This window comes from Natrix helvetica (genome assembly GCF_964273705.1).
Source record: "Natrix helvetica genome assembly, chromosome: 3".
In the NCBI taxonomy this organism is placed as follows: domain Eukaryota; kingdom Metazoa; phylum Chordata; class Lepidosauria; order Squamata; family Natricidae; genus Natrix; species Natrix helvetica.
Genome location: NC_138549.1, coordinates 44,405,306 through 44,433,257, shown reverse-complemented (window position 1 = coordinate 44,433,257; position 27,952 = coordinate 44,405,306). Strand labels below are relative to the sequence as shown.

Here is a 27,952-nt window from a genome sequence, read left to right as displayed (position 1 = left end):
TCATTTGTTAAATATAGAAAGCATAAATAACAGTTGAACTTTAATTACCTGAGTGGAAAGGAAACTGTTGTTTAGCTTCACCTGTATGAGCATCCCAAATTATTGTTGTCTAGGTAGAGAAGGAAGAGCAAATAGAAGGAAAAAAAACAGATGTGAAACAGCATTATTAGTTGTAAAGTCAAAACAATCCACACAAAATAGATAATATGGTGTCTTCAACAGATAACAAATATGGCCATCTAGAAACTGGACAAGAGTTGATCATAACAATATTGTGCATATAGAGAAATGAAGATTATGATGGCACCACCATCTGATGAATACAAAAATAGCAGCTGTTTCAAGAATTGAAACAGAAGCTTAAAAAGATAATTAGATAATTGATACTTGCAAACCTTAGAATTCAACACTTACCTTATCAACACCAGCACTTAAAATGTAATTTCCCTTTTTATTCCACTTCAGAGCAAAGATGGGCCCTTTATGTTGCCCTAAGGTGCTTGCAAGGTTTCCTGTAAATAAAATCAATGTTTTAAATAATTTGAACACTGAAACAAATTTAAGATCCCCCCCCCCAAATCTAATTATCTGAAAAAAATTATTTCTTCAGTCTTACCATCTTCCGTCCATATTCTTGCAAATCCATCATATGATCCAGTAGCCAAGAGTGTTCCATCACTCTGTAAAATAAGCAAAAAGGAGAGGATTTTTTAAATATGAGGCCCAAATCAGTTATGATTCAATAATTCAATTGTGATCTTTTAGTATAAAAAAGCAAATATTTTCATGACAAAGAGTAAATATCAATACCAGTTTATATCAAAAATTAATGGGTACTTTGACAACTAGAAACAAGCCTGCTAATGCAGTATATTGTTCTCATAATAGGATAAAGAGCCCAGAATAAACCACCCAGAGAGTGCTGAAAAGTACTATGGGGTGGTATGTAAGTCTATATATGCTACTGCTAGTGTTATAACAATAATTTAGCTAATATATAATTATTTTAATGAGGCATTTTAGCTCATCTGAAAGGATTTACTTTTAAAATTTTATCTCAACATATTCAGGTTTCCCCTCTCTCTTTCTCCCAATAACATATTCCTAATATGAGCCAGCTGTGTGCAGCAGCTGCCAAAAAGGCCAACACAGTTCTAGGCTCATTAACAAAGGGATATAATCAAGATCACGTGTAGTGTTAGTACCATTTTATAATGCCTTCGTAAGGCCACACTTGGAATACTGCATCCAATTTTGGTTGCCACAATGTAAAAATGATGTGGAGACTCTAGAAAGAGTGCAAAGAAGAGCCAGAAAGATGAATTGGGGACTGGACGCTAAAGCATATGAAGAACGGTTGTGGGAACTGGGTATGTCTAATTTAATGAAAAATATACTAGGGATGACATGGTAGCAGTGTTCTAATATCTCAGGAGCTGCCCCAAAAAGAGGGAGTCAAACTATTCTCCAAAGCACCTGAGGGCAAAACAAAAAGCAATGGGTGGGAACTAATCAAGGAGAGAAGCAACTTAGAACTAAGGAGAAATTTCCTGACAGTTAGAACACTTAATCAGTGGAACAGCTTGCCTCCAGAAGTTGTGAATGCCCCAACACTGGAAGTCTTTAAGAAGATGTTGGATAGCCATTTGTCTGAAACGGTATAGGTTTCCTGCCTAGGCAGGGGGTTGAACTAGAAGACCTCCAAGGTCCCTTCCAACTCTGCTATTGTGTTGTATTGTAATTGAACCTTGGTTGATTTGATTTGTACATCCTTAACAGAAATTATTTCAAAATTGCACGTCTCCAAAATAAGAGAAATGCTACGGCCGTTTTGCATTTATTTTATTTCCTATGGAACAATTTGCCTCCAGCAGTTGTGAATGCTCCAACACTTTTTAAAGAAGATACTGGATAACCATTTGTTTGAAGTACTATAGGGTACTTATATTCAGTACTATAGGCAGCGGGTTGGACTAAAAGACCTCCAAGGTCCCTTCCAACTCTGTTATTTTGTATTCTTTATAAGAGCTTCATGAATTCCCTTTTCTCAACAAAAGTTGCTGGATAAAAATGCATACAACTATAGGTAATGCGATAATGTACTAAGTAAAAACCAATAATCTGGGGAAAAATCATTTCTACAAATAAAAGGAACCCAATTCATTTGGTGTATACTGGTTGGCAAAATAATGCTATTGCCCTGAAAATCTCTGAATACGGGTATACTGTCTATAAATATTAAGAGGATAACTGCTAAATTTTCTACAAGAGCATAAAAACTATGCCCTGATATTTCATACCTATTAGATATGCTATTTTTTGTATCTTAGTATAATGTAAGCTTTAATACAATGGTACCTCAGTACCCATCCTTAACTGGTTCTGGGAGGCGTAATAAGTACCAAAAACAATGAGTACCAAACAATTTTTCCCCTAAGGAATAATATTGAGTCACAAGGCAGCTGACACCAACAAGTTTTAGCTTGTGAGTTGAGTACCAAACAAATGATGAGCATCGGGACAAAAAATTCAAAATGTGTTGAGTACCAAATTTGATGAGTTTCATAGCAGTTGAATACCAGGATACCACTATACATGATAATAACTGAATCTATACTTTATCTTTTTATAATAATAGAAGTTATAATCTTTTTATAGATTAATAGGAGTTTCACAAATTTTATGGATGTAATGTATATAATCTTAGGTTACATTTTATTCACTTTAATAACATTCATATGGATGTTTTTTTTTTGTAGTTTGATATATTTTATTTTTCCATTTGTTACTCATTGACCAAAATGAAAGTATCTCTTTTTAAATGTATTTTCTGATTCATTTTCTAAACTACAAATTCCAATCCTGTAACTTTGAAAAATACAAAACAAAAGGATAGATTCTCTCTGTATCATTAGAAATATTATTTTATTTAAATATTGCATATGTATTTTTATTTTGAATATATAAATAAATGGTTTCCATCTACAATATTCTCAAAATAAACTCTTACTGCATAAAATATTGTGATATTTTCAGTTTGTTCCATAAGCATACTAGTTCGATTCTGGTATAAGGAGACTTTTATCATACATGTCAGGCCTGCAGTTTTCTTTTGGATCTTTGGCCTGCCACACTTTCTATTATTCAACTATGCCTTTTTCTATTGTGGAAAAATGGGAGGGGGGATGTACAGAGTTATTTACTGTGTAGCCAAAACCAAATTCTTTCTAGACAGCCAAGGTCATCCTTTGTCTCTGCACCTGACAGGAACTGGATGGGTGGAACTGCCAGCATGGCAGTGGGAGATTGGACCATGTAATGTTATTGTGGATGTAGGGCAAGATCTTGAACTTTCAACTAGGTGGGAAAAACCTGGAAGCTTTCAGATTTGAGTTTTCCCAGATGTGCCAAAATGGCTCTCTTAATAAATTGGAACTTTGAGCAATACATTGCCTTGGACTCGGATTTATTTTTGGATGCTATTTGGAACTCTAACAATACATTTAAAATAACTGATACTAGTTGGAGCTGCTGAACTATTATTCAAAACATCTAGAAGGCATCAAGTTGCTTACACCTAAATTACTATTATACCTGCAAGGAAAAATTGGAAGAAATATTTATATCTATACTGTATCTATAACTTCCTAAGTGCAGGTTCCACTTTTTCTTTTTGGATCAACTGAGTGTTGATCCTTTGCTAGAAACATGAATTGACCTATTGGCTTGTCACCTGAGCATAATGTTGTGGGTTGAGAGAGACTGGCCAAAGTCACTCTGCCAGCTTTCATACTAGAACTCATGGTCTTCTGGTTTCTAGTATGGTTCCTTAATCACTACAGTAAGGCGGCTTTCATTCATTCATTCACTCACTTACTTACTGACCAACTTGCACGCTCTCTCGCTCTCTCTCCCCCCCCTCTCACACACACAGATAATTAAATTTTATACAGAAGCTGTATTCTATAGACAAGAGTTTTATTTGTCAACTTACATTCCAGTCTAGTGATGTTACATCTTTATTGCTGGGAACATCATGCCCTCCTTCTCTTATACAGTGCCTCAAAACTAGTTGTGTGGAACTACCATTGCTGCCTTCATTAAGATTCCATATTCTGGCAGTGGAATCACCAGATCTAAAAAGAATGAATACACATATTATGCAGAAAGAAAAACTTGGGGTTCTGTTCGCTCAAAATTGTTTTGAAACAGTATTATTATATATTAGTAGGAAATCCATTTCTTATGTGCACACGTCTTCCTTCCAAAAATGAAGATTATCTGCCAAATTCTATTTACTGTTGTTGCCAGAATTGATACTGCTGGGCAATAATGAAAAATACTGAAATGTTCACATTTGTTTCAATCCATAATTTACCCTGATGCTAGTAGATCACTGACAGGATTCCAGGCACAGATGAACACCTCTGACTCATGACCCCGAAGAACTGTTGCTTTATTAGAAGGAATTTCAACATCCCCATCGATTTCCATTGGTTTTGAATGATTATCTGCAAAACATACATAAATCTATGTAAACTGATTCGAGGCATAGTGAAAACAGAAACAACGAAAATAAAACAATAGTAACAAAACTAATAGGACAATTGGAATACGCATAAATATTGATTGGAAATGTTAATTGTTTCCCAAGAGGAAAAATGTAAGCCTGCTTTCTATTCCCAGCACTTGAAGACTAATGAGAACTTATGGTGCTTAAATATGTCAATACAATTTAGAATTTCTGTATGCTTATTTGGTAATCGCTTTGTAGTAACCTGAACACAAAAGACAATAGCGAAAAGACATCAACTAATATGTAAGGCTAAAATGAGGGCAATGTGTCTGTGGCTTTTGGTCTTTGAGCATAAAAATCTTACAATGTCTAGAGTTCAAAGATGTCTATACATATATCTAGCTTTGCCACATAAATTTGCATTTAATGTCAACATACCCATTAGAAAACATAGTTTAACTTACTTATTGCATGCGCCCCATTCTCCTCTCCATTCACAGTGGCTTCTCCAGTCTTTGGTGTATTTTGCTGTGGGATAGCAATAGTTGTTGTTGTGGCTGTTGTAGTAGTTGTGACTGCTGTTGCTGTTGTAGCTGCAGCTGCTGCTGCTGCTGCTGCACTAGCCTGCTGCTGTGCTAATTTCTCCCTGAAAGCCTGCTGCCGAGTTTGCACTACATCAGGCATTACTGCATCTATCAAAGATAATGACTCTATAGGTCTGCCATCAAACACTGTACCATCCTAGGAATGGAAAGAAAAAAAGAAGAAGAAAAAGGATTAAACTATGTTTTTCCTGATAAATAAATGAAATATTAGCTAGGCAGAGTACAATTGCCACATAATCAAAAATTATAGTTTTCAATTGAATCTATAGTATTTTTACTATTAATTTGCTAGACTACAGGTAATCCTCAACTTACAACAGTTCATTTAGTGACTGTTCAAAGTTACAATGGCACTGAAAAAAGTGACTTATGACCATTTTTCACACTTAGGATCGTTGTGTGATTCCCATGGTCACGTGATCAAAATTCAGATGCTTGGCAAGCGACTCACATTTATGACGATTGCAGTGTCCTGGAGTCATGTGATCTACTTTTGCAAACTTCTGACAAGCAAAGTCAACGGGGAAACAAGATTCGCTTAACAGCTGTGTTACTAACTTAACAACTACACTGATTCACTTAACAAATGTGGCAAGGAAGATTGTAAAATGGGGCAAAACTCACTTAGCAATTTCTCATTTAGCAACATAAATTTCAGACTCCATTGTGGATGTAATTTGAGGACTACCTGTACTACATGCAATGAGGAAAATAATGTGAATGATTAATCAGAAAATAAATTATGGACGTCACATACTGACAATGAAATTGACAGTCACATACTTAAGAACAAGAAAAAATATTTTGACTTATCCTCAGAAGACATTGATCAGAGTATAACATACAATTATATGTAAGGCTTCATTTGAAACCTTTTGGTCTGGTTGGATTTTAGGAGATTCAGAAAATTCATTCTATTATTCCTTTTTTTCCTCCTGAAGGTTAAGTAAGACCATAATAAAATTCCTTTTTAGATCAGCAAAAGTTTTTCTAGTCCAACATTGGATGAATCATATAGCTATACAGTCTATCATACTATACTTCTACTTTTTCTACTATGTTGATGTGTTCAGCAAGCGAGCGGCGGAGCAACTCACACCACACCACTTGTATGACTAGCCACCAACCTTGTTCTGAATGCCAAGCTTCTGGTGGGTCAGATTTACACTGCTTCCTAGGCCCATTCTCAGTGGAATTGGTCATCAACCCAGTCGTTTGACTCTGCCCCCTTTATTGTGCATCCACCCGGTATTCCACTTGTCCTTGCTCATGATGGTGTTAGTGCAGGGACAGCCTAAATATGAGGTGGTACTCATTGTGGGTTCCCATGTTTGCTGGGAATGTCTACAATATTTAGTGGACTGGAAGGGCTATGGCCCCGAGGACATGTTCTGGGAAGATGCCAATGCTGTGCATGCCCCTCGGCTGGTCCTTTGGTTCCACTGCTGGATCTGCAGAAACCTGGCCTGCGAGGCTCTGGGAGATCAGGTCATGCCAGTGGGATAGTGTGATAACTCCTCCAGATGCTTCCCCAGATCTCTCTCCAGATGTCATTTCCCAGGAAGATGACAATTCCAGGCACATCTGGAAGTGAGTTGGTTAATGGTTCCAAGCAGCCATCTGAGAGTGATTTGGCTCAAGCACAGCTGCAGCAGGACCTGAGGCTTCAGGTGGAGAAAGCATGCAGGTGAAGCCAGTCAGTGATGAGGAAAAGGAACTGCCTTCTGCATCTGATCCAAGAAGACATAGGACAGAGAAAAGGCAGGAGCAGAAAAGGTCAGCCAGGTTACTCGCGGGGAGAAAATCTTGCCCTTCTTGATGGGTTGCATCAGAAACTGGTTATTAGCACAGCAGAGAGATGAAAGTGATGTTTTTTAGTCATTGTAATTCTTACCTTGCTTTGAATTGACAATGTACCTTGACTTGGATTGTGCCTTGTGAACCCTCTTGTATTGTGGATTTAATTTTGCCAGATGGGTTTATTTTGATTGGAAAACTTTCAATGCCTTGTGGACTCATGGCCATGCTCTGTGGACTAGCATTAGTCTGCTTGTGGTTGGACTTAATTGGGACTGTTCTGGGTTTTGGGTGAAGGGAATTGTGGGAAAAATATTAATAAACACACTAAACCACTGTTATGAGTGTGTGCTCACACACACACTGTGGTGTGTGTGTGTGTGTGTGTATGCATGTATGATTGTTTTTATATATAGTCTATATTGTTTTATTGGATTAATGTAGATCAGTTAGATCACATTAGGTGAGATGGATGGTCATATAAACAAATTAAATAAATTAATAAAATTAAGAGCACCAATATGATCTTAAGTCACCCTTTTCAAGGACTGGAAAATTAGGAACAATCAGAATTTATCAAACAAAGACTTTGAATACTTTGAAGTTCTACCCTAGTTCCAACTTTGACCTGACAATATTATTTTTAATTATCCTATCACATTTGATTAGGATTAGCAAAGCTAGCAGCATATGCCATACCTAAAATACTGAGATATTTTAATATGTATAAATTGCTGTTTAAATATTTTTTCTATTGACAATACAGTAATTTGCTTATAGTAATTTATGTAACGTAGTGCAAGTAAAACCAAGGCAAACAGACACCTACAGAAAATGAATTATCTTCTAAGTGGTGTAAAAATAATGGTCTCAAATAAAAGAACCTTAGCAAGAAACACTTCTTAATAATGATTTCTGTGTAGCACAGTTAACATCTGAAGTCAAATGATATCAGAAGTTCATTGTGAGTAATCAGATTATTACATGCAAATATTTGTTTGCAATCTAAATATATATTTGGTAACAAAATTTAATGCTAAATATAGAATCTATGAATTACAAACTTAATTATCTAAAAGAAGTGAGTTTAGGGAGGCATAAATCTATTTATAATATTCAATTAAGTTTTATTCAATCGCTATAACTGTAAATCTACAGGCTGACAGAAAAGAAGTAGCGTGGCTGTGGCAAAAAAAATATCAAAAATAGTACCAACTGTGGTTGGTTCCTTGGGTGCAATCCCAAAATATCTACAGCATCACTTGAACACCAACAGCATTGATAAAATATGCATCAATCAATTGCAAAAGGCAGCTTTACTTGAAAAAAGTTACATCCAGCAATGATATCTTTAACACCATCAAATAATAATAGCTGCCCATTTCAGCTCCATGGGAAGGACTTGATAGGTGAATAAAAATGCCAAACTCACTCTAAACATCTAGCTGACTGTGTGACCCATCATAATTTATTAAATATATATGTCACCCAAATACCATCAACTCTATGGTTAATTCTGATTTTTTAAAATGTGGCAACAGAATAAGGAAGCAAAAGTTTATCAGTACATTGACATGGAATGCAATGACATGTGAATCAGCCAAGATCAGATTTGAATTCAATGTGCAAGGCAATGTTTGTTCAATTCTATTAAAATAGAATTCAAACAATTATATGTTAATTAATTAGAAATTCAATCTGATAAAATTTAATGTAGATTACAGTTTAAGTACTAAAATGCACAGTTCTGATTCATTTTTAGGGAGAATGGAATGAAATGAAATGAAAAGAAAAGAAAAGAAAAGGAATGTTGTATATTTTTCAGCAAACGTTTCCTATCCCCCCCCCCACGGCAACCTGTTTATTCAAAAAATGCTCACAACCTCTTAATGCTTCTAAATGACCACTGACAAATCCCACCCTGCTCCCTATACTTCAGTCACTTCTGGGAGAGAACTTCTGTGCAAGGTACTAAGGAAGAAAAACAACCTTAAGAGAGAGATCTTTTTCTTATTTGTTTGACGGAATCCATACAAGTCCTGCAGAATCTAGTTTGAAAAATCCTACTTTAGAAAATATTAATTCTGCAAAGTTCTGCTTGAACGTATCAATATTTCATTCAGTAGATGCTCAAAATAACACTTCTAAGGAAGCGTTAGTAGAGTAAAGAAAGTCTAAGCATTTTTAAAAACTTTTTTAAATTATAGAAACTTTTAACTCCAATTAAATAGTAATAAGATTAAAATACAGCCTTCAAAAATTATTTAAAATTGAACAAATCGCCATGCTCTGACAACTTGCTTTTCAGGCTTGCTACCAAGTTTTTTCCCAAGATGGTAGGTAGTATGAACTGTTTTTTAAACGATTGTATTTAAGAAATCTTAGCAATGTATATTATTGCTACTTCATATGTCAGTATGGTATAAAGAAACATACTTATTCAACACTAGACCAGACAGAGACAGATGAGTAACAAAAAGAACAGATTTTATTCTGTTTGATTATTTTAGGAAGAACATGAAAGGGACCAATGAGGACTATTAATCAGGCAAGTAGATTAAGAGATAAGGAAGGATAACAATAAAAAAATTAAACATGGGAAAAAATGGGGAAAAGTTAAAGTAGAAAGTAAAAAGTCGAAAGTAAACTTAAAAAAGAAGTTGGTTTTATTGGCTAAGGTATCAGGCTTAGCAGAATGAACAAAGAGAACCTAGAGGTTTCACCAAGGAAAGAAAACAGGCCCATCCGTTTTAATTAAAACCAACATTGACAAATAAGTCAGGTCTGGTTTGTGTTCTTGTATCCTTCAAAATTGGCATCAACTCAAGGAAACTGCCAGGTTGATCAAGCACTAATCATTAAGCATTTTCTAGCTAAGGAAGAGGTGATACTTGCCTCATTGATGCTTATCTCTGCTTCAACATATTGTAGGCCTTTCTGAAGTATAGAGATAAGGGCAGCAGGTGGCACTAGTGTTCCATTGATGTTGGATTGGCTAATATGACTCTCTATTCCAAATGTAAAGGCGGAATGGGAGAAACCTGAGAAAAAGGAAGGCATGATATGAAATCTAAGCTCTCTGCAATGTGACACATATACTAAATACAACACAGCTGAATCTTGTGCCTTTCCCAACAAGGGAGAAAAATTTCCACATTAGGTCTGATAGAAAAAAAACCCTATAATGGTCCCCTTCAATTACATTTGCATACTTAATTAGTGCCAAGCAAGACAAAAGAAAATGGTATAAACCAGGGGTGTTAACTCTAGGCCCGGGGGCCGGATCCAGCCTGAGTTGTTTATTGATTCAATATCAATACTAAGTCTTAAGAGATCTTTCTCTGTGAAGTATCTTACATCCATATACTGTTGAACTTTGCCAACAGTGACCATAACTGAAGACAGTTGAACCAAGTTGTCTATGCTCTTGTAAGCTCTACCTAGGCTGTTATCATTCAGTGCATAAATATGTTTTGTTGCAATTTTTTTCAATTTTTTTTTACTCTGGTGAAGGACAAACTACCATATATTACTAGGCTGCTTATAACAGTATAATTGGTTAATAGAGCTGTGCAGCACTTCAGATTTATTTTTAGAATATTCCAAAATTATTTTATTGGATTCTGGGCAGAATCCAATAAAACAAAATGAGATTTTAAAAATAAAAGAATACAGCTAAAAAGAAACCAAGTGCAGAATTTAGTCAAAGGCACTCACACATACAACACAGAACATCTCTCCAAGCTCAGTTCAAGGCCTGGGAAATCAGGCAAGGTTTTTTAAACCTTCTGAAATTCACGCAGCATTGAAGCCATACAGATCTATCTCCAAGGGAAACTCTTTCCAAAGGACAGGCACAAAAAGACTAGAAAATCCCTCTACATAATGGAACTTAGGCACCCCTATCCTAGTTAAATACAGAAAGGGTAATAATATAGATAAGGATTTTTCTGGAATGGCAAAGCAGTATCACTAATAGTTTTTGTAAAATACAGAAGCAAATAAAGGTGACAGGTAAGTATAAGAATTCGTGATTCTTTTCTCAGATGATTTTAGTCTTGCATACAGCCAGACATCATGTGGCGTATTGCACCAGCACCATTCCTTGCAGCAGGACGCCACGTGGCTCATGCCAGTTCCACTGCTCTTGTGCGCAATGGCATAACGTGCCATGCAGCTTCCTGCTATGAGCAGAGGCATGGGCATGACAGTCCCGTGGTATCATCGGTCAACAAGCCATGTGCCATTTGGCCGCAAGTGGCTGTGAAAGAAGTTGGGCAGCAGTGCAACAGGTGTCAGGGCATGGGAGGCGTGGCTGCAGTGGTCCTAAGGTAAGCGGGTATGACATCCTTCGAAAATAAGACCTGGCGCTTATTTTGGGGCCAAAAAGAAAATAAGATTGGGTCTTATTTGGGGAAAACAGGGTACCTCGGTACTCAACTGCTTTGAAACTCATTGAATTTAGTACTCAATACATTTTGAGGTGAACATTTTGTCCTGGTACTCATTGTTTATTTTGTACTCAATGCACAAACTAGAACTTGTTGATATCGGCTGCCTCTTGATTCACTACATTATTTGAAAGAAAATGTGTTTGGTACTCATTTTTGGTATTCATTGCCACCACCACCCCGAACCAATTAACAATAAGTACTGAGGGATCACTATTCTACTATTTGATTCTTTGTGATGACAGAAAACTCTACAAAATGTACTATATCAAAATTTCAAAACAAAAGTACTGTAAACTGTTTATTTTAATTATAAGCTTCCCATATTGATTTAGTGTGTGGTCATTTCTAATTTAAATTATCATTTAATTATCATTAAGATAATTAAATTATCTTAATAAGATTCTGAACCTTCATTTTTAAAAGTCATTCTAAGAATTACCTTTGAAAATAATTGCAATCACTGTAATATTGTTACCAGAAAAATGTTAATGTACATAAATCATCGTATATATAATGAAAACATACATTATAATATATAATTTGTGTATTATTTCTTTATATTATCTACAAAAATTCTCTATTTTTTAGAAATGGTAGGTAGGAGAATCTTTTTTCACATGAAATGAAAAAGTTCAGTTTATCAGAAGGAATATAATATCAAAGGGCTCATACCTGCTACAATATTGAAATAACTGTTATATATTACCGGCAACCTCATCTACATCACATATTTATGAAGCTAATCCCTTTAATTGCAATCAGTGTCAGGTGAGGTTCAGAAAAGGAATGACCTAAATTGCACCATGATCCTCAGATGGATACATGGAGATTGACTACCACCTTCCCTGAATCAAGGCTTTTACATAATACTGTTTAAATAAACTAAGAAAATGTATACTAAATTGTACCAAGCTTAATTTAGTGCTTCCTGTAGTGGTAAACACAGTAATAACTAGTTTTTACCCAGTTGTTTCCCTTCTCTGTTAGCATTCTTTATATTTTGTACATGTTACTTGCATGGAAATTGATTTTCAGTTTCAGAATTTAAAACTATTTTATGAGAACAGATCTGGAAACCCAGGAAGATAATTTTGATCAAGATCAATGACTGATTTCTATTATATTTGCAACCATCAGTTGTTAATAGCAATCACGTTTTCTTGCATTTAATTATGTCTTGATAAAAACAAGAATGTTATAGGCTTTTAAAGCATAAAGAATACAGCACCAATTTCTATGACGTGGCTTGTTTTCTACACTTAAAACGTTTCCCATCTGTCATGCAGATTTCCTCCTGTTCACATTAAAAAAATATTATAGCTATGCATTTTCCCACATGTTAGATAGTGGTAGGATGGCCCAGTACTTTATTTTTATTTGTTTCAGGTCATTGAGCTCCAGATTGAAGGAAAGCTAGCTGGTCTGTTTCCAGAGTTGAGGATCTGGCTACGAATCCTGACTGGTCATCCTTTAACCTGGCGTACCAAATAATTCACTTCTGAATGGAATGGCTTCAACCATGCTCTTCATTATGATTGCATCCTGACAACAGTGGTGGATTGCAAATGGGTGGGTCGGCGGTGTCCTCATAGACGCACGCATGCATTTTAGCAGCTCCGTGATGCTCCAGCTGCTCCAAGGAGCGTCACGCAGGCTCTGTACATGCCATGCGACTGCACGGAAATGCAGAAGCCTTTAAACACTCGTAAGGAGCTTGGGTGGGCAGAAGCCTTTAAACACTCGTAAGGAGCTTGGGTGGGCCCCCAGGAGCACTGTACCGGAAAGGTATTTGTGCTCTGGGCTGGCTCCGGTACATCCATACCGGGGCATACCGCCTGCAACCCACCACTGCCTGACAACTTTATATTTATTTTTACTTGGGAAGCATGTTTTGAAACAGTTCAGTTTAAAAAAATATTTGGAAGGCTAAAAATATTCTGGTGTTCTGTATCTTTTAATATATTAGAATATAATATACAGGTGTGAAATTAATACATGTCAGTTTAAAATATCCTGAACATCAGTTTGAATTCTGAAGACTTTTTCTCTCTCTTTAAATTTTGTAATTGTGTATATTCTGTTTTGATAACATTGGAGCCAATTTGGTCTAGTGTTGGACTAAGAACAGAAAAACTAAGTTGTACTGTATATCTGCCTAAGTCATGAAAGTCAGCTGAGTGATCTTGTGCCAATAACTCTTTCTCAACTGTAGTAAGGGAGCAATGTCAATTTGTTGCAGTTTTCTTAATGGCATAATTAAGATGTACATGATAATTTTACAAAAATAGCCATGATAAAATAAAGAAAAACATAATTTAAAAAGTAAAATATAAGCACAATCCAAATAAGGAGAGCATGATCTCACTCTCCAGGCACTGGAAGAGCTGTTTTCGATAATTTAAAGGGAGACAGCAGAATGCAGGAAGGTCAGAACTTCAAGAGGAAGCTATTCAAGATGATGGATACTCCAAATGAAAAACAGCATTTCCACGCTTCAGCCCCTTGTACTATGAATTACTAGGAAGCTAACAACAGTTTATTTAGGAAGATGAATGAATCATATGGCTATTTCTGGTTGGAAGAGATGATCCTGACCTGAAGGTATCTAACAGTTGGTTTAGCTGAGAGTTTTGGTTTGTGCCACAACTGCTATATAAAATAATTCCATACTCCAGGGCAAAGGGAATGTTGATATTCCATATTGTTTGTAATTTTTGTGAGAAGTTTATCCAATGCTGTCTCTGCAATAAACTGCAATGAGCACCAGCTTGTCATAATGGCTTGGAACTTGGGAGTTGGCAACTGCAGCAGTGTTACTGGAAGAGGACAAGAGGTAATAGGCATCATCAGTGCTCCAGGGCACAATGGGGAAATTGCTTAATCTGCTAAACACAGATTACAGAAGCTTAATTAACAAAAATGGCGGGAAAACTATGCAAAATGAATGTTGGAAAACAAAATAAAAATTATCTAATTTCACAGTTGTGCATTTTGAACAAACTTGATTCAAGGTAAAAATAAACAACCATCATTTATACTTATGTGTTTTTTTTTAAACAAAATTTTATTGGTTTTTTTAAAATTTACAAGGAAAAAGGTAGTGGAAAGGTATACAAATTTTGGCAGTTGCAAAGTGTGGTAGACGCCCCCTCCCTCCAAACTCATAGTATACATCTGAGTATAAATCATTAATACATAGTCATATATAATCAGCATATTAGTTCTATTGGTACTTTCAATCATTTAATACATAGTAATATATGATCCACATGTTAATTCCATTACTACTTTCGGTCAGTTTATATCAACGAGATTTTCTTATTCATTTTTGTGATCTGAGCTTTCTTGGTATTGCCCCTTCTCCCCCCGCTGGCAGAGCTCCGGCCCCTCCCGTGTCCTGCATATCCGTTGTAGGATCTTCTGTTTTTTCTAGGTGTATTTTGTTTTTTTCCATAAAGGCCTGTGCCTCTATGGGTGTGTTAATTCTAATTCTTGTCTCCTCCCAGAATATCAACATACCTTCAGGCATCAACCATCTAAACCACACCCCCTTCTGGTATAATTTATTCGCTAATTGCGAATAATTTTTCTTTTTTCCCCTAATTTTCTTGGGGATCTGCTTCAAGATGGTTATTTCCCTATCATGGTATGTCAGGGCTTGCCCCCTTTGTACACCCAGAATTTCGTCTCTTGTGCTTTTTCTAAGAAATTTAATATGTACCTCCCTGGGTACATTGTGTGTTCTGGCATAGGCAGAATTCACTCTATATACCAGATCTATCTCCCATTCCATCTGTTGTTTTTCTTTGTGTGTATATTCAGCCAAGATGTTTATCATGAAGTCCCTTATGTTTTCATCATCTGCTTCCATCACGTTTTGAAATCTAAGATAAAAGGACATTCTCTCAAATTCTGTTTTCATTTGTTGGGTATCAAGTTCTTTGTTTCCCTTCTGCACCGCCTCTACCCCCCCTCATCTCCGCCACCCCACCCTCCACAAGGTCCAGTCTCTGTGAGTTCTTATAAATTTGGGCTTGGTTCTCTTTAATTTCTTCTTTCATTTCCTTTAATTGTTTCTTAATTTCCTCTTGTCCCTGTAAGAGTTGCTGAAGCATTTGTTGCAAATTCATCTCTGTACTTTTAGGTTGCATCAGGTCTGTAATCTTTGATTGTGTAGCAGGACTGGATGTTGCTGATGTCGGGGCAGAGGTAGCAAAGCCAGGCTTTCCAGGGGGTGGTCTTTTAGGAGACATAGTTTATAGAATAAAGAGTTCAGTCAGTGTAGAGAATGGACAGCTGGAGCGGCAGAGCAGCCAGACGAGTCCAGGAGGCAGAAGGTCCAAGCAGGAGAGAATTTTTCTAGTCAGCCTGGCAATAGAGTAAAATTTTTCACCCCAGAGAGTTCAAAGAGTAACAATCCACAAGAGATTCTTCTGGGTAGCATGGAGACAAAGACCGGAAGCCTGAATTTTTAAAGGTGGAGTCAGGTTTCACAATTCATGAAGACAACGGAAGTGTGCCATCTTGCCCTGCCAGCTTCGGGCTCAGAGGCATAACAAAGTTTTCAAAGTTCCCAAAGTCTTCAGATCATCAGTAAATTATGGAGTTAAGTTCAATGAAAGTCACTTTAAGCAAGGGTGTGGCATCATTGGTTGGCTCTCCCCCCTCCTCCTTCCCCTGGGGCTGAGAGCAAAATTGTTCCAAGCTGCCTGTCCGGGGGGGGGGGGGGAAATCCCCCTCCCTCCAGCCGCGCCTCCAAAGTTAGCCGAAAGTGAAAGTTTTAAAATGCTGAAAAGTTCTTCAAATCAACAAAGGGAGTGAAGGGGGGTATGCGCCTCACCACACCGCCGCTGCTTCCTTCTGCTTTTTCATTCTCCGATCAGCCTGTTGCGAAGACGCTTTATGCGCCCTCCGATACTGCTCCCCGGTGCCTAGAGCGAGGCGGGGGCCCCCCACCAGCCGCTGCCGATGCAGGGATCCCCCGCGAAGCCGCTCCTCCGGCAGGACGCCTCTTCGGGGCGTCCTGTGCCCCCCAAGGAGTGGGGAAGCCCACCGGGGAGCCGGAGCGAGCAAACGAGTTGCCCGTCGCCGTCAGCCACCGGAACCGGAAGTCCTCTATACTTATGTGTTTTTGTGTGTGTGTGTATGTAGATATGTTCTGAAAAATGTTAAGGGACATACTTACGTATTCATTCACACATTCATTCAATTTTAGCAGTTACATTCAATTGATTTTGTCAAGTATAACTAATAGTTTGCAATATTAGAAACCTATCAGATAAATTCCAGAACTAAGTTCACACAGAGAACTGGATGAAGTAATTTCGGAGAGAGATAAAACCTATTTAATCATTGTTTCAATTACACTTTTTATTCTGTGCATGTGAACAATGTAAAAATTTCATCGGCATCATAACCTTATCTGTAGCCCTGCTATCTTGTCAAGCAGAAAACATCTTCACTTTTAGATGATTTTACAGACCATATATACAGACCAAAAGAGAAAAATCACAAGGTATAAAAAGATTTTATAGAGAATAAAAAGATTTTCACAAAAGCCAAATACGTTTAATAGTAACAAAATTGTTATATAATTAAGTTAAAATAATTTCATCAAAGTTGGCAATATTTCTGAAGTTTTCTGGGGTTCTGACACCTTGATTTTCAAACTGTCTTTGGGGAAAGTGGGGAAGATAGAATAATGAGATCCTTTGAAATAATTTCTTCAAACTTGCATTTCAGCCACTTCTCTCCCCCCCCCCCCGGATCTATTGTAACTAGAAATAAATCCTTCTTCATATTACTAGGTAAAGAATCCCCTTGCACATATGTGCTAGTCATTCCCAAATCTAGGGGGCGGGAGTCATCTCCGTTTCAAAGCCGAAGAGCCAGCGCTGTCCGAAGATATCTCCGTGCATGTGAACGGCATGACTAAATGCCAAGGCGCACGGAAGCTGTTACCTTCCCACTAAAAGTGGTCCCTATTTTTCTACTTCATTTTTACATGCTTTTGAATTGCTAGGTTGGCAGAAGCTGGGACAAGTAACAGGAGCTCACTCTGTTATGCGGAGCTAGGGATTTGAACCGCCGAACTGCCGACCTTTCTGATCAACAAGCTCATCGTCTTAGCCACTGAGCCACTACATCCCTTTCATATTACTAGCTAATGTTTTATGAACCAAATTAGGACAGCCACACTTTTTATCTTAAGAAATTATCTTTGTTTTCAAAATATGAGTTAAATAGAAGAGCAAATATGGACATTCATATAAAAAGGCCACTCAGCATGCCTACTTGTGCAGTTGCTATTTGAAATCAGACACAAAAGAGTGTGTGCATTCCTATTGCCAGTGAAATGTGTATAAAATTTAAGAGAAACACCAGAGTTCAAATCATCACTCAATACATCACTATTTTGGAGTAATCCTGATTATACTGTATGTTCAACATTATAATGAAACAATGCCCATTACATTTGAACAATCATATCTAATTGTCTATACCTGCCCCAGCAGATCTGGCAGACAGGGCATGCTCCAATCCCTTTGATTAAAGGGTATCACTTTTTAAGTCCTATGAAGGATATCTACAGTTACAGTGCCTGTCCTCTAGAACACGATTCCTTCCAAGACTAGATAGACTTCCATAAAGCCCTCAGACTTGCCTTCTCATCCAGATATGAGGTCGATCCATGAATTGAATGAATTTGTTGGTTTATTCTTGGTGACCATTTTTCTTTTTAGTATCTAATATGCTTTACTTATTGTATTTTATTTTTTATATTGATATTTATTGTGTTGGTCTCCCAACATCATTTTATGAGAGGAGCAATCACATAAATTGAGTTAAATAAATGAATCTATTTTCATTTTTGCTTATAACTAAATAATTAAAAAGCAGTACTAATTCAACAGTACTAATAAGCATACACTATGTTACACTATGTTAAAAAAATATTAATTTTAGAATCTTATGTAAATTACTAATAGAGTAATCTATTATTCATCTACTCCAAAGGAAGTTCCACTGAGAACACAAGGTTCATTCTCAATCATGTAAGCATCAGATTATAGTCTAGTACAAATTTAAGACCTACTGGGAATTACAAACATTTTCTTTGGACAATTGTTGGATCAATAGGGATTAATCCTTTCCTCCACTAAATATTTGCTCTTATATATTATTTTTTGCAACTGTTTGAGCATCATCAGAAGATTCTGGAGGATCAAGATAACGGCTGAAATTATAATGTGTATAACAACACTATATAAATAGTGTTTTCTGCTTGAGCAGGGAGTTGGACTAGAAGACCTCCAAGGTCTCTTTCAACTCTGTTATCTTTTTATTTTGGTTTTGAGTCTATTTGTGGATTGTAATAAGATTTCAAAAAACGTACTTTTGAGCATGCCTCCTTCAATATCCAAGAAAGGAAAACCTCAGCTCCATTTTAATAGAGATAAAGTACTTTTACTAGATATGAAGTGAAAACAGCTAAAGGAAAGCAAGATCTGAGCCAGAAAGGCGGGAACATATACATATCAAACGTTTACCCAGCACCCTCCCCCCAATTCCCCAACCCATTGTCCAATCTGCAACCCCCTAAGGTGTCATGTGGGGTGCATCGTCAAACAGCCTCATCAAATTGGTATGCGGAACGGTTGGCCTTGACCAAGTCCAAACATCAGTCATCAGCATGTGCAGAAGATGGTGAGAACAAGACTCCTCCAGTACAATATAATTCCCTTCCCTAATACTATGCACCCCCCCTCCCCATTCCTATGGCAGCGATAGCAAGCAAGCATAGCAAGCAAAACAGAGGCTGACATCCGGCCCTCCTTCAGAAAGAGATATCACCCTGCAGGAAAAGAGAGAGGGAAAACAATACAAAATAACCACATTCTATATACACCTATCATAAAATCAAGGCTTATCAGGATAGCTGGTGTAGAACTTCCGCAAAATCTGGGAGCCCAATATGATATTTGTCGGAAGGGGGAAAATGTTTCCAGGACACCAAATACTGAATACGACCTCTATGTTTTCTGGAGTCCAAGATTTCTTTAACTTCAAAATGTTGCTCTCCCTCAATAGGAATAGGGACCGGAGGTGAAGGTTGAGGTGGACGAAATGAAGAGGTGTGTTCCAGTTTTAACAGGTTCACATGAAATACATGATAAATTCTGCTAAGGTTCTTCAGCAACTCCAATTTCACTGATACAGGATTTATGATTTTTACAATGGGGAACGAACCTATGTACTTTGGGCCCAACTTTTTCGATTTTTGTGTGGTTTGCAGGAAATTATGGACAAAAACACCCTATCCCCAACTCTGTATTCTTTTGGCTTTGTCCTTTTCTTATCTGCCTGTTTTTTGTGAGCTTCATGAGCTGCATCTAATGCTTTGCGGGTCATGGGCCAAAAGTTCCAAAGTTGATCACTCCATTCAGATAAGGATAAAATTTGCGGTTTCTCATGAGGCAATTCAGGAATCGGCACAACGTCCTTACCAAACACAACTTTAAAAGGGGTCATGCCGGTACTGCTGTGAACAGAATTATTGAACGCCACCTCTGCATGTGGTAACAGTTCTGCCCAATTATCCTGTTGATGATTGATGAAACATCAGAGGTACTGCTCCAAACCTGAGTTAGTCCGTTCACAAGCTCCGTTAGTCTGAGGATGGTGGGCGGAGCTTATCAATGTCAGGAACTCTTTCCAGAAGAGGGAGGTGAATTGAACACCCCTGTCTGAAATTATGCGTTCAGGGACACCATGTAACCTATATACACGTGAAATAAACAATTTAGCCAAAGACTTCGCTGACGGGATCTTGGAGCAAGGCACAAAGTGAACCTGTTTGGAAAACAAATCGGTGATAACCCAAATAACGGTATATTCTAGATTTTCCGGTAGTTCAACAATAAAGTCCATTGAGATCTCCTTCCATGGGGCTCCAGGACAGGTGACACTTTGGAGGAGACCCTGGGCTTTACTGGTGGTCTTTTCGCAGCTGCACAGATGGGACAACTGACTATGTAGGACTCAATGTCTTTATTCAATGAAGGCACCAAAATTGCCTCTTAATCAAATGCAAAGTCTTTACAAATCCAAAATGGCCCACCATTCTGGAATCGTGGGCCCGTTGAAGAATGACAGGTTTCAGGTTAGCAGGAACATAAAATTTAGCCTCCACCCAAGCCAGTTCATCCTTCATGGTGCATTCATCAGAATGTTTCTTGAACCAGTCATTGGATTCAAGACCCTCCTTGAGTTTGTTCATTAGGTCCATATTCACATCCAAGTCAGCTGGGTTCTGGCTTCTAGTAACCATTGGGGCAGCCAGATTCTTAGCTGGGATGACTGGATGAACCACACTCAGTTTGGAGCTGTTGTACTGGGGAAGCCTGGACAAGGCATCAGCCATAAAGTTCTCCCCCCCCCCCCCGGATGTATTTCAGGGTAAAGTTGAAATGGTTGAAGTGTTGTGCCCAATGCACTTGCTTAGGTGACAGTTTATGCGGGGTTTTCAAGGCTTCTAAATTTTCATGATCAGTCCATACTTCAAAAGGGTGTTTCACCCCCTCTAGGAAGTGTCGTCAGGTCATCAAAGCCCATCTGACAGCAAAAGCTTCCTTTTCCCATATGGCCCATCTCCTTTCTGTCTCTGTAAGCTTACGTGAGGTATAAGCGCACAGTTGCAACTTACCCTCAGCGTTTGTTTGAAGTAGTACTGCTCCCACTGCCACGTCACTGGCATCAGCCTGTATCACGAATGGTGCATACATATCAGGGTGTTTCAAAACCGGTTCTGCTGCAAAGAGTCACTTTAATTTCTCGAAAGCAGCTTGACACTCCATAGTCTAGTTCAGAGGCTTCCCCGGCTTTGGTTTTGTTTCTCCTTTAGATTTTAGAAGATTCGTAATGGGCAGAGCGATCCTAGCAAACGAGGGAATAAATTGACGATAAAAATGTGCAAATCCCAGAAAACTTTGCAATTGCTTGCGGGTGCGAGGAGATGCCCAATCAGTAACGGCCTGGACTTTTGCTGGGTCCATCTCGATGCCTTTGTGGGAGATACGGTATCCTAGGTAATTGATCTTCTCCTGATGAAATTCACATTTAGATAATTTGGCATAAAGTTCAGCAGCCTGGACTTTCTTGAGGACTGAGCGCACCAACGTCACGTGTTCCTCACATGTTTCCGTGTAGATAAGGATGTCATCGAGGTAGACTAACACACCTTTGCATAGATGCTCATGCAAAACTTCATTTATTAATTGCATGAAAACTGCTGATGCCCCCTGCAGTCCAAACGGGAGTACTTTGAACTGGAAGCATCCCAAAGGGCAGTTGAAAATAGTTTTCCACTCTCCTTCCTTGATTCTGACCCTGTAGAATCCTAGGTCCAACTTCGTGAAAATCTTCCCCTTCCCCAAGTGGGCCAACATATCCTTCATGAGTGGCAGAGGGTATACATTTTCCACGAAAATTCCATTAAGTTTTTTGTAATTCACACATAAACAAAAGGAGCCATCTTTCTTTTCTCTGAACAATACAGGTGCGGCCACCCGTGGCCTAGCTGGTTGCATGAAACCCCTTTTTAAATTTTTGTCAATGAACTTTCGCAATTCCTCCATTTCACGCAGTGTCATTGAGTAAATCTGGGGTTTAGGGAGCTTTTCCCCTCAGATGAGCTCAATGCTGCAATCAGTAGCGTGGTGGTGGTGGTGAATTTGTCGGAATCCCTTTCACTGAAAACCTCCTTGAGGTCCCAATATTCTTTGGGGATTTTCTCTTCTCCTTGAATCTTTTCCTGCACTGCAGCAGCTAGGTTCGTTTCAGCATTGGTTATGTGGGACGTCCTCCCCTTCTCCTCAGGGGGTTTAGTGGAACGAATGCACAACCACCCTTTCCTCCAGTTCACATAAGGATTCCATTTCCGTAGCCATGGTAATCCCAATATGAGGGGCCGATCCATCCCAGATGCCACGATGAAACTCAAGGTTTCTTGAGAACCATTTCTATTAGTTTGGTTACAAAATGGACAGGGGCACCCCCCGTGATTGACCCATCCAACTGGCAAAAGGCAATGGATATTTTCAAAGTTCTCAGTCTTAAGCCCATTTTCTCCACCATCACTGGGCTGATTACACATCAGGTGCATCCAGGGTCTATAAGGGCCAGCATCTTCCCCTGGGCTCAAGTTGATGGCACTTTTAATTCTACTGGGATAGTCCTGGGGCCGGATCGGAGACTCACCAAGTGGTTGTCATCTGAATCATGTTCATTTTCCCCACTGGAAGAGGAGGGTTCCTTCTCCTCCTGGCCTGGAGGAAGGACATCAGCACTTCCCACGCCTTCCAGGGCAGTTTCACAGCGTCTCTCTAGCTGCCAGCCAGGTTCCTCCCCACCAGCTGGGGTCAGTTGTGGGCCGTGCCTAGCATAGCAGCTCGGTTTCCAATGCCCCTCTTTTTCTGCTTTTGGTGCCTCCTCGGACCTCTCCCTCATATGCACAAACAGGTCACAGAACTCCTGTGTGTACCCAACCTCAGGCCTCCCCTCCTGGATTAAAGGTATCATCCTGCTTTTCGCCTTTTGATTTAGGAGGGGTTATCAAAACGTTTCCTCAGGGCAGTCATAAACCCCTTGTAATCCCTCAGGAGGGGGGAATCATCTTTACGCAAGGCTATCATCCAGGCAGGTGCTTTGCCTCCCAAAGCCGTAGCAACACTTCTCACTTTGACAACTTCCAATGAGAAAACTTCCCCATACTGTTGTATGTAATCCCAAACTTGCAGTAAAAAAACTTCCAGTTCTTTGGGATCTCCTCCGTAAATCACTCCAAGGACAGGAACCTGAGGCATTTGGTGCCTTTGGGGTTTCCCCCCCTCCTTGGGGAAGCTCGTACTGCTGCTGCTGTGGCTGGGGCCCCTCCCTCTTGCTCAGCTTTGGCAGCTGTTCCCAGGGACGTTTCAGAGCTAACCAAGTCTTCTGCTCCCCCCTCCGCCTGCTCGACTAATTCACGCTCACTTTCAGTGAGACTTACACGGACGCGCCGTCATTCCCAAGCCTCCTGAAGAAGGTGTAAAGCATGGGTCATCATGAGATCCTCTTTTTCAGCTGCCTGCCAGTCATCCTCTGGTTTTCGGCTGGTTGTGACCCTTGCCATCGTCTTCTCTTGCTGGTTGCAGGGGTTTGAGATTTGGGTGCTCCACCCATGGAAGCTTTTAACTCCGGGATGGGTGCGAAGGATGATCTTGCTTAATGTTGAGCATGCCTCCTTCAATATCCAAGAAAGGAAAACCTCAAACCCATAGAGATAAAGTACTTTTACTAGATATGAAGAGAAAATAGCTAAAGGAAAGCAAGATCTGAGCCAGATAGGCGGGAACATATACATATCAAATGTTTACCCAGCACCCTCCCCGCAATTCCCCAACCCACTGTCCAATCTGCAATCCCCTAAGGTGTCATGTGGGGTGCATCTTCAAACAGCCTCATCAAGTTGGTATGCGGAATGGTTGGCCTTGACCAAGTCCAAACATCAGTCACCAGCATGTGCAGAAGATGGTGAGAACAAGACTCCTCCAGTACAATATAATTCCCTTAGCAAACAAAACAGAGGCTGACAGGTTCTGGAAGGTATTATCAGAAATATGAAAATACCTTTAAGTTTACATACTGGAAATAAAGTGAAAATGAATTTTGTATCAAGACTTTTACATTTTAAAGTGGCATTTTATAAATTATGGTCATCCCTCAGGGAGCTGCAAAATCAAAATTATTTGCCAAATATTTGATATACATGCAAACATTTCAAATAATGTCCCCTTTCTCATTATAATAAGAGTAAAATATCGGTATATTGCTATTTACTTTATATGTGCTACAACAAAGTACTGAACCTTTTTATTTATATTTTATTTATTATTTCTCAAAAAAACCCTCTTCTTCATAAAATAATTTGTAGCAAAACCACTACATGTTTTATGGGTCAGCAATGTACGCTGACCTAGAGTTTCTTGCATTGCCATAACAACAAACCTTTTTTCTTTAAAGCTGTCTCTCTGTGGTGCAAGTAAAGTTACCATAAAAGTTTCCAGAATAGCTCATTTCAGGAAATTATCTGCCATTTGACTGCTTTTGTTTTGGACTGTAGATTGAAAGATGGTTTTGGGTTGGTCTGAGATAAACCGTAAGGGTATATTTTATAAGCCTAGTCCATTATTTCTGCTTTCTTTGCTCAAAAGGATATTTTTCAATGTTAATTTATACAAGTTATGCGAAGGAAGAACATGTAGAAATAACAAAAAGGTTATAAAAATAAAATGATCAGAGCTAAACTTTATTTTTCAGTTTGGATTAACATTATTACTCATTATTTCAGTGATACCTTGGCTTAATGGACCTCAGATACAATGAATATTATTATACAGACTTCACCCCTTTCTGTGGACTATGATTTGTCTTCTGTATCAAGGTTTTTACTGTATTATGATGATGGTTCTAATAGTGGCTAATATAGTGATTCAAATATGTTCACAAGTTTAGACAATTTAGAATTATAAAAAAATTATGATTACTACACAGTACTTGTGCTGTTTTCAAAAACAGCTGAGGAATGGAAGAAATAGAAACCACCAATGACAGTTTCAAATGAGATTGATAGAATACATTATTATTTTATTACTCGAATAAAATTGGCTTTTAAATTATTTCCGAAGCCAGTTCAACATGATAATTGCTTTTACACTGTTGAACAGTATAAAATCATAGTATGTTTCAAAATATTATTTCATCTCCAGTACTCTGGAAAGATGCTGCATATCATTTAATCATCAAACAACATATATGGAAAACAGTTATTTGTTTTTATAAACTGTCTGGATTTCAACTCCCAGAATCCTCCAGCCAGTATATTTAGCTGCTAATTCTGGAAGTTGAAGTCCAAATATCTTAAAGTTGCCAAGGTTGAGAAAGACTGCAATAGAGCCTTTCCATTCATAGAACCTTCTGATATTATGATTCATAGTGATATTGTATTCTTTTATTGTGTAAAGTTTTTACTCTGTTCTTACTATTTTGTTACATTTCGTTATGAGGTTCCTATTAGCAGTTTTGCAAATTTCTTTATGCCAATTGGAAGTATAGTGTCTGTATCTTAACAAAGTAAGAAAATTAGTTAAGTTATACTGGGGATAAATAATACTGTGAAACAAACCAATTAACATAATATTTATTTTAATCCACTTTATATGATTTTGTGACCTCCAATAACTTTGTGTTTGAGAAATACATTATATTGTTAAAAGAACAGTAATTACCTGACTCCTGGAGGTAACGATAAACCAAGAAATTCACTTCATCGCTGGTTATGCTCATCTTAGCCCCACCTCAATACAATGAGGCTTGCAAGAAGTGTGATCCACGCTCTGTTCAAAGAGGAATAATCAGAAATATATCTTTTGATTGCAATTATTTAATTTTAACTGTAATTTAGACTTTTACATTTCTTAAAGGTAGGTATGCTGTTATTCTGAGTTGCAGCTGCATTTAAATGAAATAAACATGGGTTCAAATAATTATTTAATTTATTGAAAGATTTAATTGTTGGGTAAAATAAGTGTAGCAACAGTAAGTTGACAGTTTTGAATGAGATTTTCATCATTTATTTTGAAGCTATTTACAATTTACATGGTTGTCCTTGTAAAAAGAATCCACATATCAGAAAAGAACCAAATATTGCAACATAACAGCCAGTTTAAAATAAGTCATCTAGAAAAACATGACTAGTGATTCCACACCCTATAATTTGTTTAAAAAATTACATTACAAATAAAATATACAGTAATTTTAAACTATGACTATGAATCAAAAGAATACCAAATGGCATTTAAAATACAGTACATGTTCTAATTGTTCCAATGTCTATGTTGCACTTTGACCACTCTCATCATAAGTTACATAATAATGTTAGAATTGATTATTTACAAATTCTCTACATACATACATACATACACACAACATATCTCCTTTTTTGTACTTAGGAAAACATTTATTCATTCAAACTGTTCAGCAATTCCTTCTGCTTAAAGTGACATCTGCTATTTTAAGTCAGCTACACTAATCTACAGGTTTCCTTGAAGCTGAAGGTCAGACATTAGTCTAGCAGATGTCTGCATTATTTATGTGAGCTTTTCTTTGAAACTATTTGCTGCTTTTATTGTTCTCATATAATCTATCATCCATACATTGATTTCCCTCTGCAGTTTTACAATCATGGTAAATTAGAACTCTTCTTCCTAGGTATTAATTATATTTACTGCAATAACTTGTACTTTGCACAGTAGAGATAGTAATTTGCTTTTATTTATTTCTATCGTATTTCCCAACATCCTCTTATCTGGAGATGATAAGATGATGTAAGATGATAATATGGAAATATATAACTACATTCAGTGGCAAGACTGCTACATTATCTATTTTAAGTGTTCTCAAAATTTAGTCCACAATCATAGGTTTGTTTGTTCTGAATATATTCTATCAGAATAATATAAAAACATGACTTTTTAGGTATGATAGCAGACATATCAATGACACTAGGAATAATAATTATAACTTACAATATCAATATCACACAACTATATCACACCAAAATAGACATTCCATTGGAAAATACTTTCATTACAATAAACCATTTCCAAGTCTAACAAACAATGCCAATTAACATAGCAATTATATCTTCATATTTATTATCTTCATGTCCAAAATTCCCATTTGCTGCTGCTGCTGTTCTACTATTACACACTACTATTACTACTGATGCCAACCAATACAATTGAAGGTAACAGAAAAAATATGAAGATTGGCGTTGGTCTATCTTTGGAACAATATTCAGTATCAATGTATGGGAGACTGAGGCACAAATAGGAACACACAAAATATATACTAGGTCTTGGAAAAATAATTTAGACACAGCTACCTTTCAATGAATGGTTTAAACTCTAACTTATCGCAAGATTTTCAGGATTCCTAAAACATCTTTGTTTTTTTTCTGCAATAGTTTTCTTTCTCTGATTGATTTTCTGAACCATCACCACAGAATCTGTCTGCATTATCTTCACTGCTCTATCTACTGCTTTATAATGGTCACATCAATGATGCATTGTCACTCCTTGATGCCCCCAATAAGTTCCCAATATCTATCAGTGATCTCTTTCTCTTTAAGATCATTTGTATGATTCTCAAAGGAATAGGGATGAAGAAAGATTGTTGTTTTAAAATTTTACAGACTATATGGATAATCTGTATTGGTTGAAATGACATAAAATATCTGAAAACTCCATAATCATGTCAGTTCAGACTTCTTAGGCTGATGAAAACTCTCAAGCAACTCTTGAAGCCGACTTCATTCTCAGTCATCACCGTCCCTCACACATTTTGTCAACCATACCGAATTAAGAGCTTATAGGGTCGTAAAAAGGGAGTTTTAAAAAACTGTATACTGAACTTTAAAACAAGTTTTATAAAATCAAAGTGTTCTTTTACCTGATGTTCTTCAAAGCCAATAAATAGGCTTT

The 27,952-nt window shown here is 37.6% G+C and overlaps 1 protein-coding gene across 6 annotated transcripts in view; it reads right to left on the bottom strand.

The window, feature by feature from the left end:
- Positions 1–27,952, bottom strand: part of TBL1X (transducin beta like 1 X-linked) — a 149,682-nt gene that overhangs the window by 15,141 nt on the left and 106,589 nt on the right. For all 6 annotated transcript variants that reach the window (XR_014174976.1, XM_081948208.1, XM_081948206.1 and 3 more), the window contains exons 3-10: positions 25,697–25,804; positions 9,814–9,959; positions 4,981–5,257; positions 4,379–4,511; positions 3,995–4,136; positions 617–680; positions 415–512; positions 49–109 (exon numbers count right to left, since the gene is read on the bottom strand). Coding sequence is in view for 5 of the 6 variants with exons in the window: in XM_081948208.1 (XP_081804334.1) it covers positions 49–109; positions 415–512; positions 617–680; positions 3,995–4,136; positions 4,379–4,511; positions 4,981–5,257; positions 9,814–9,959; positions 25,697–25,754 (979 nt within the window). In the remaining variant the exon portion in view is untranslated. The remainder of the gene's footprint in view (positions 1–48; positions 110–414; positions 513–616; positions 681–3,994; positions 4,137–4,378; positions 4,512–4,980; positions 5,258–9,813; positions 9,960–25,696; positions 25,805–27,952) is intronic.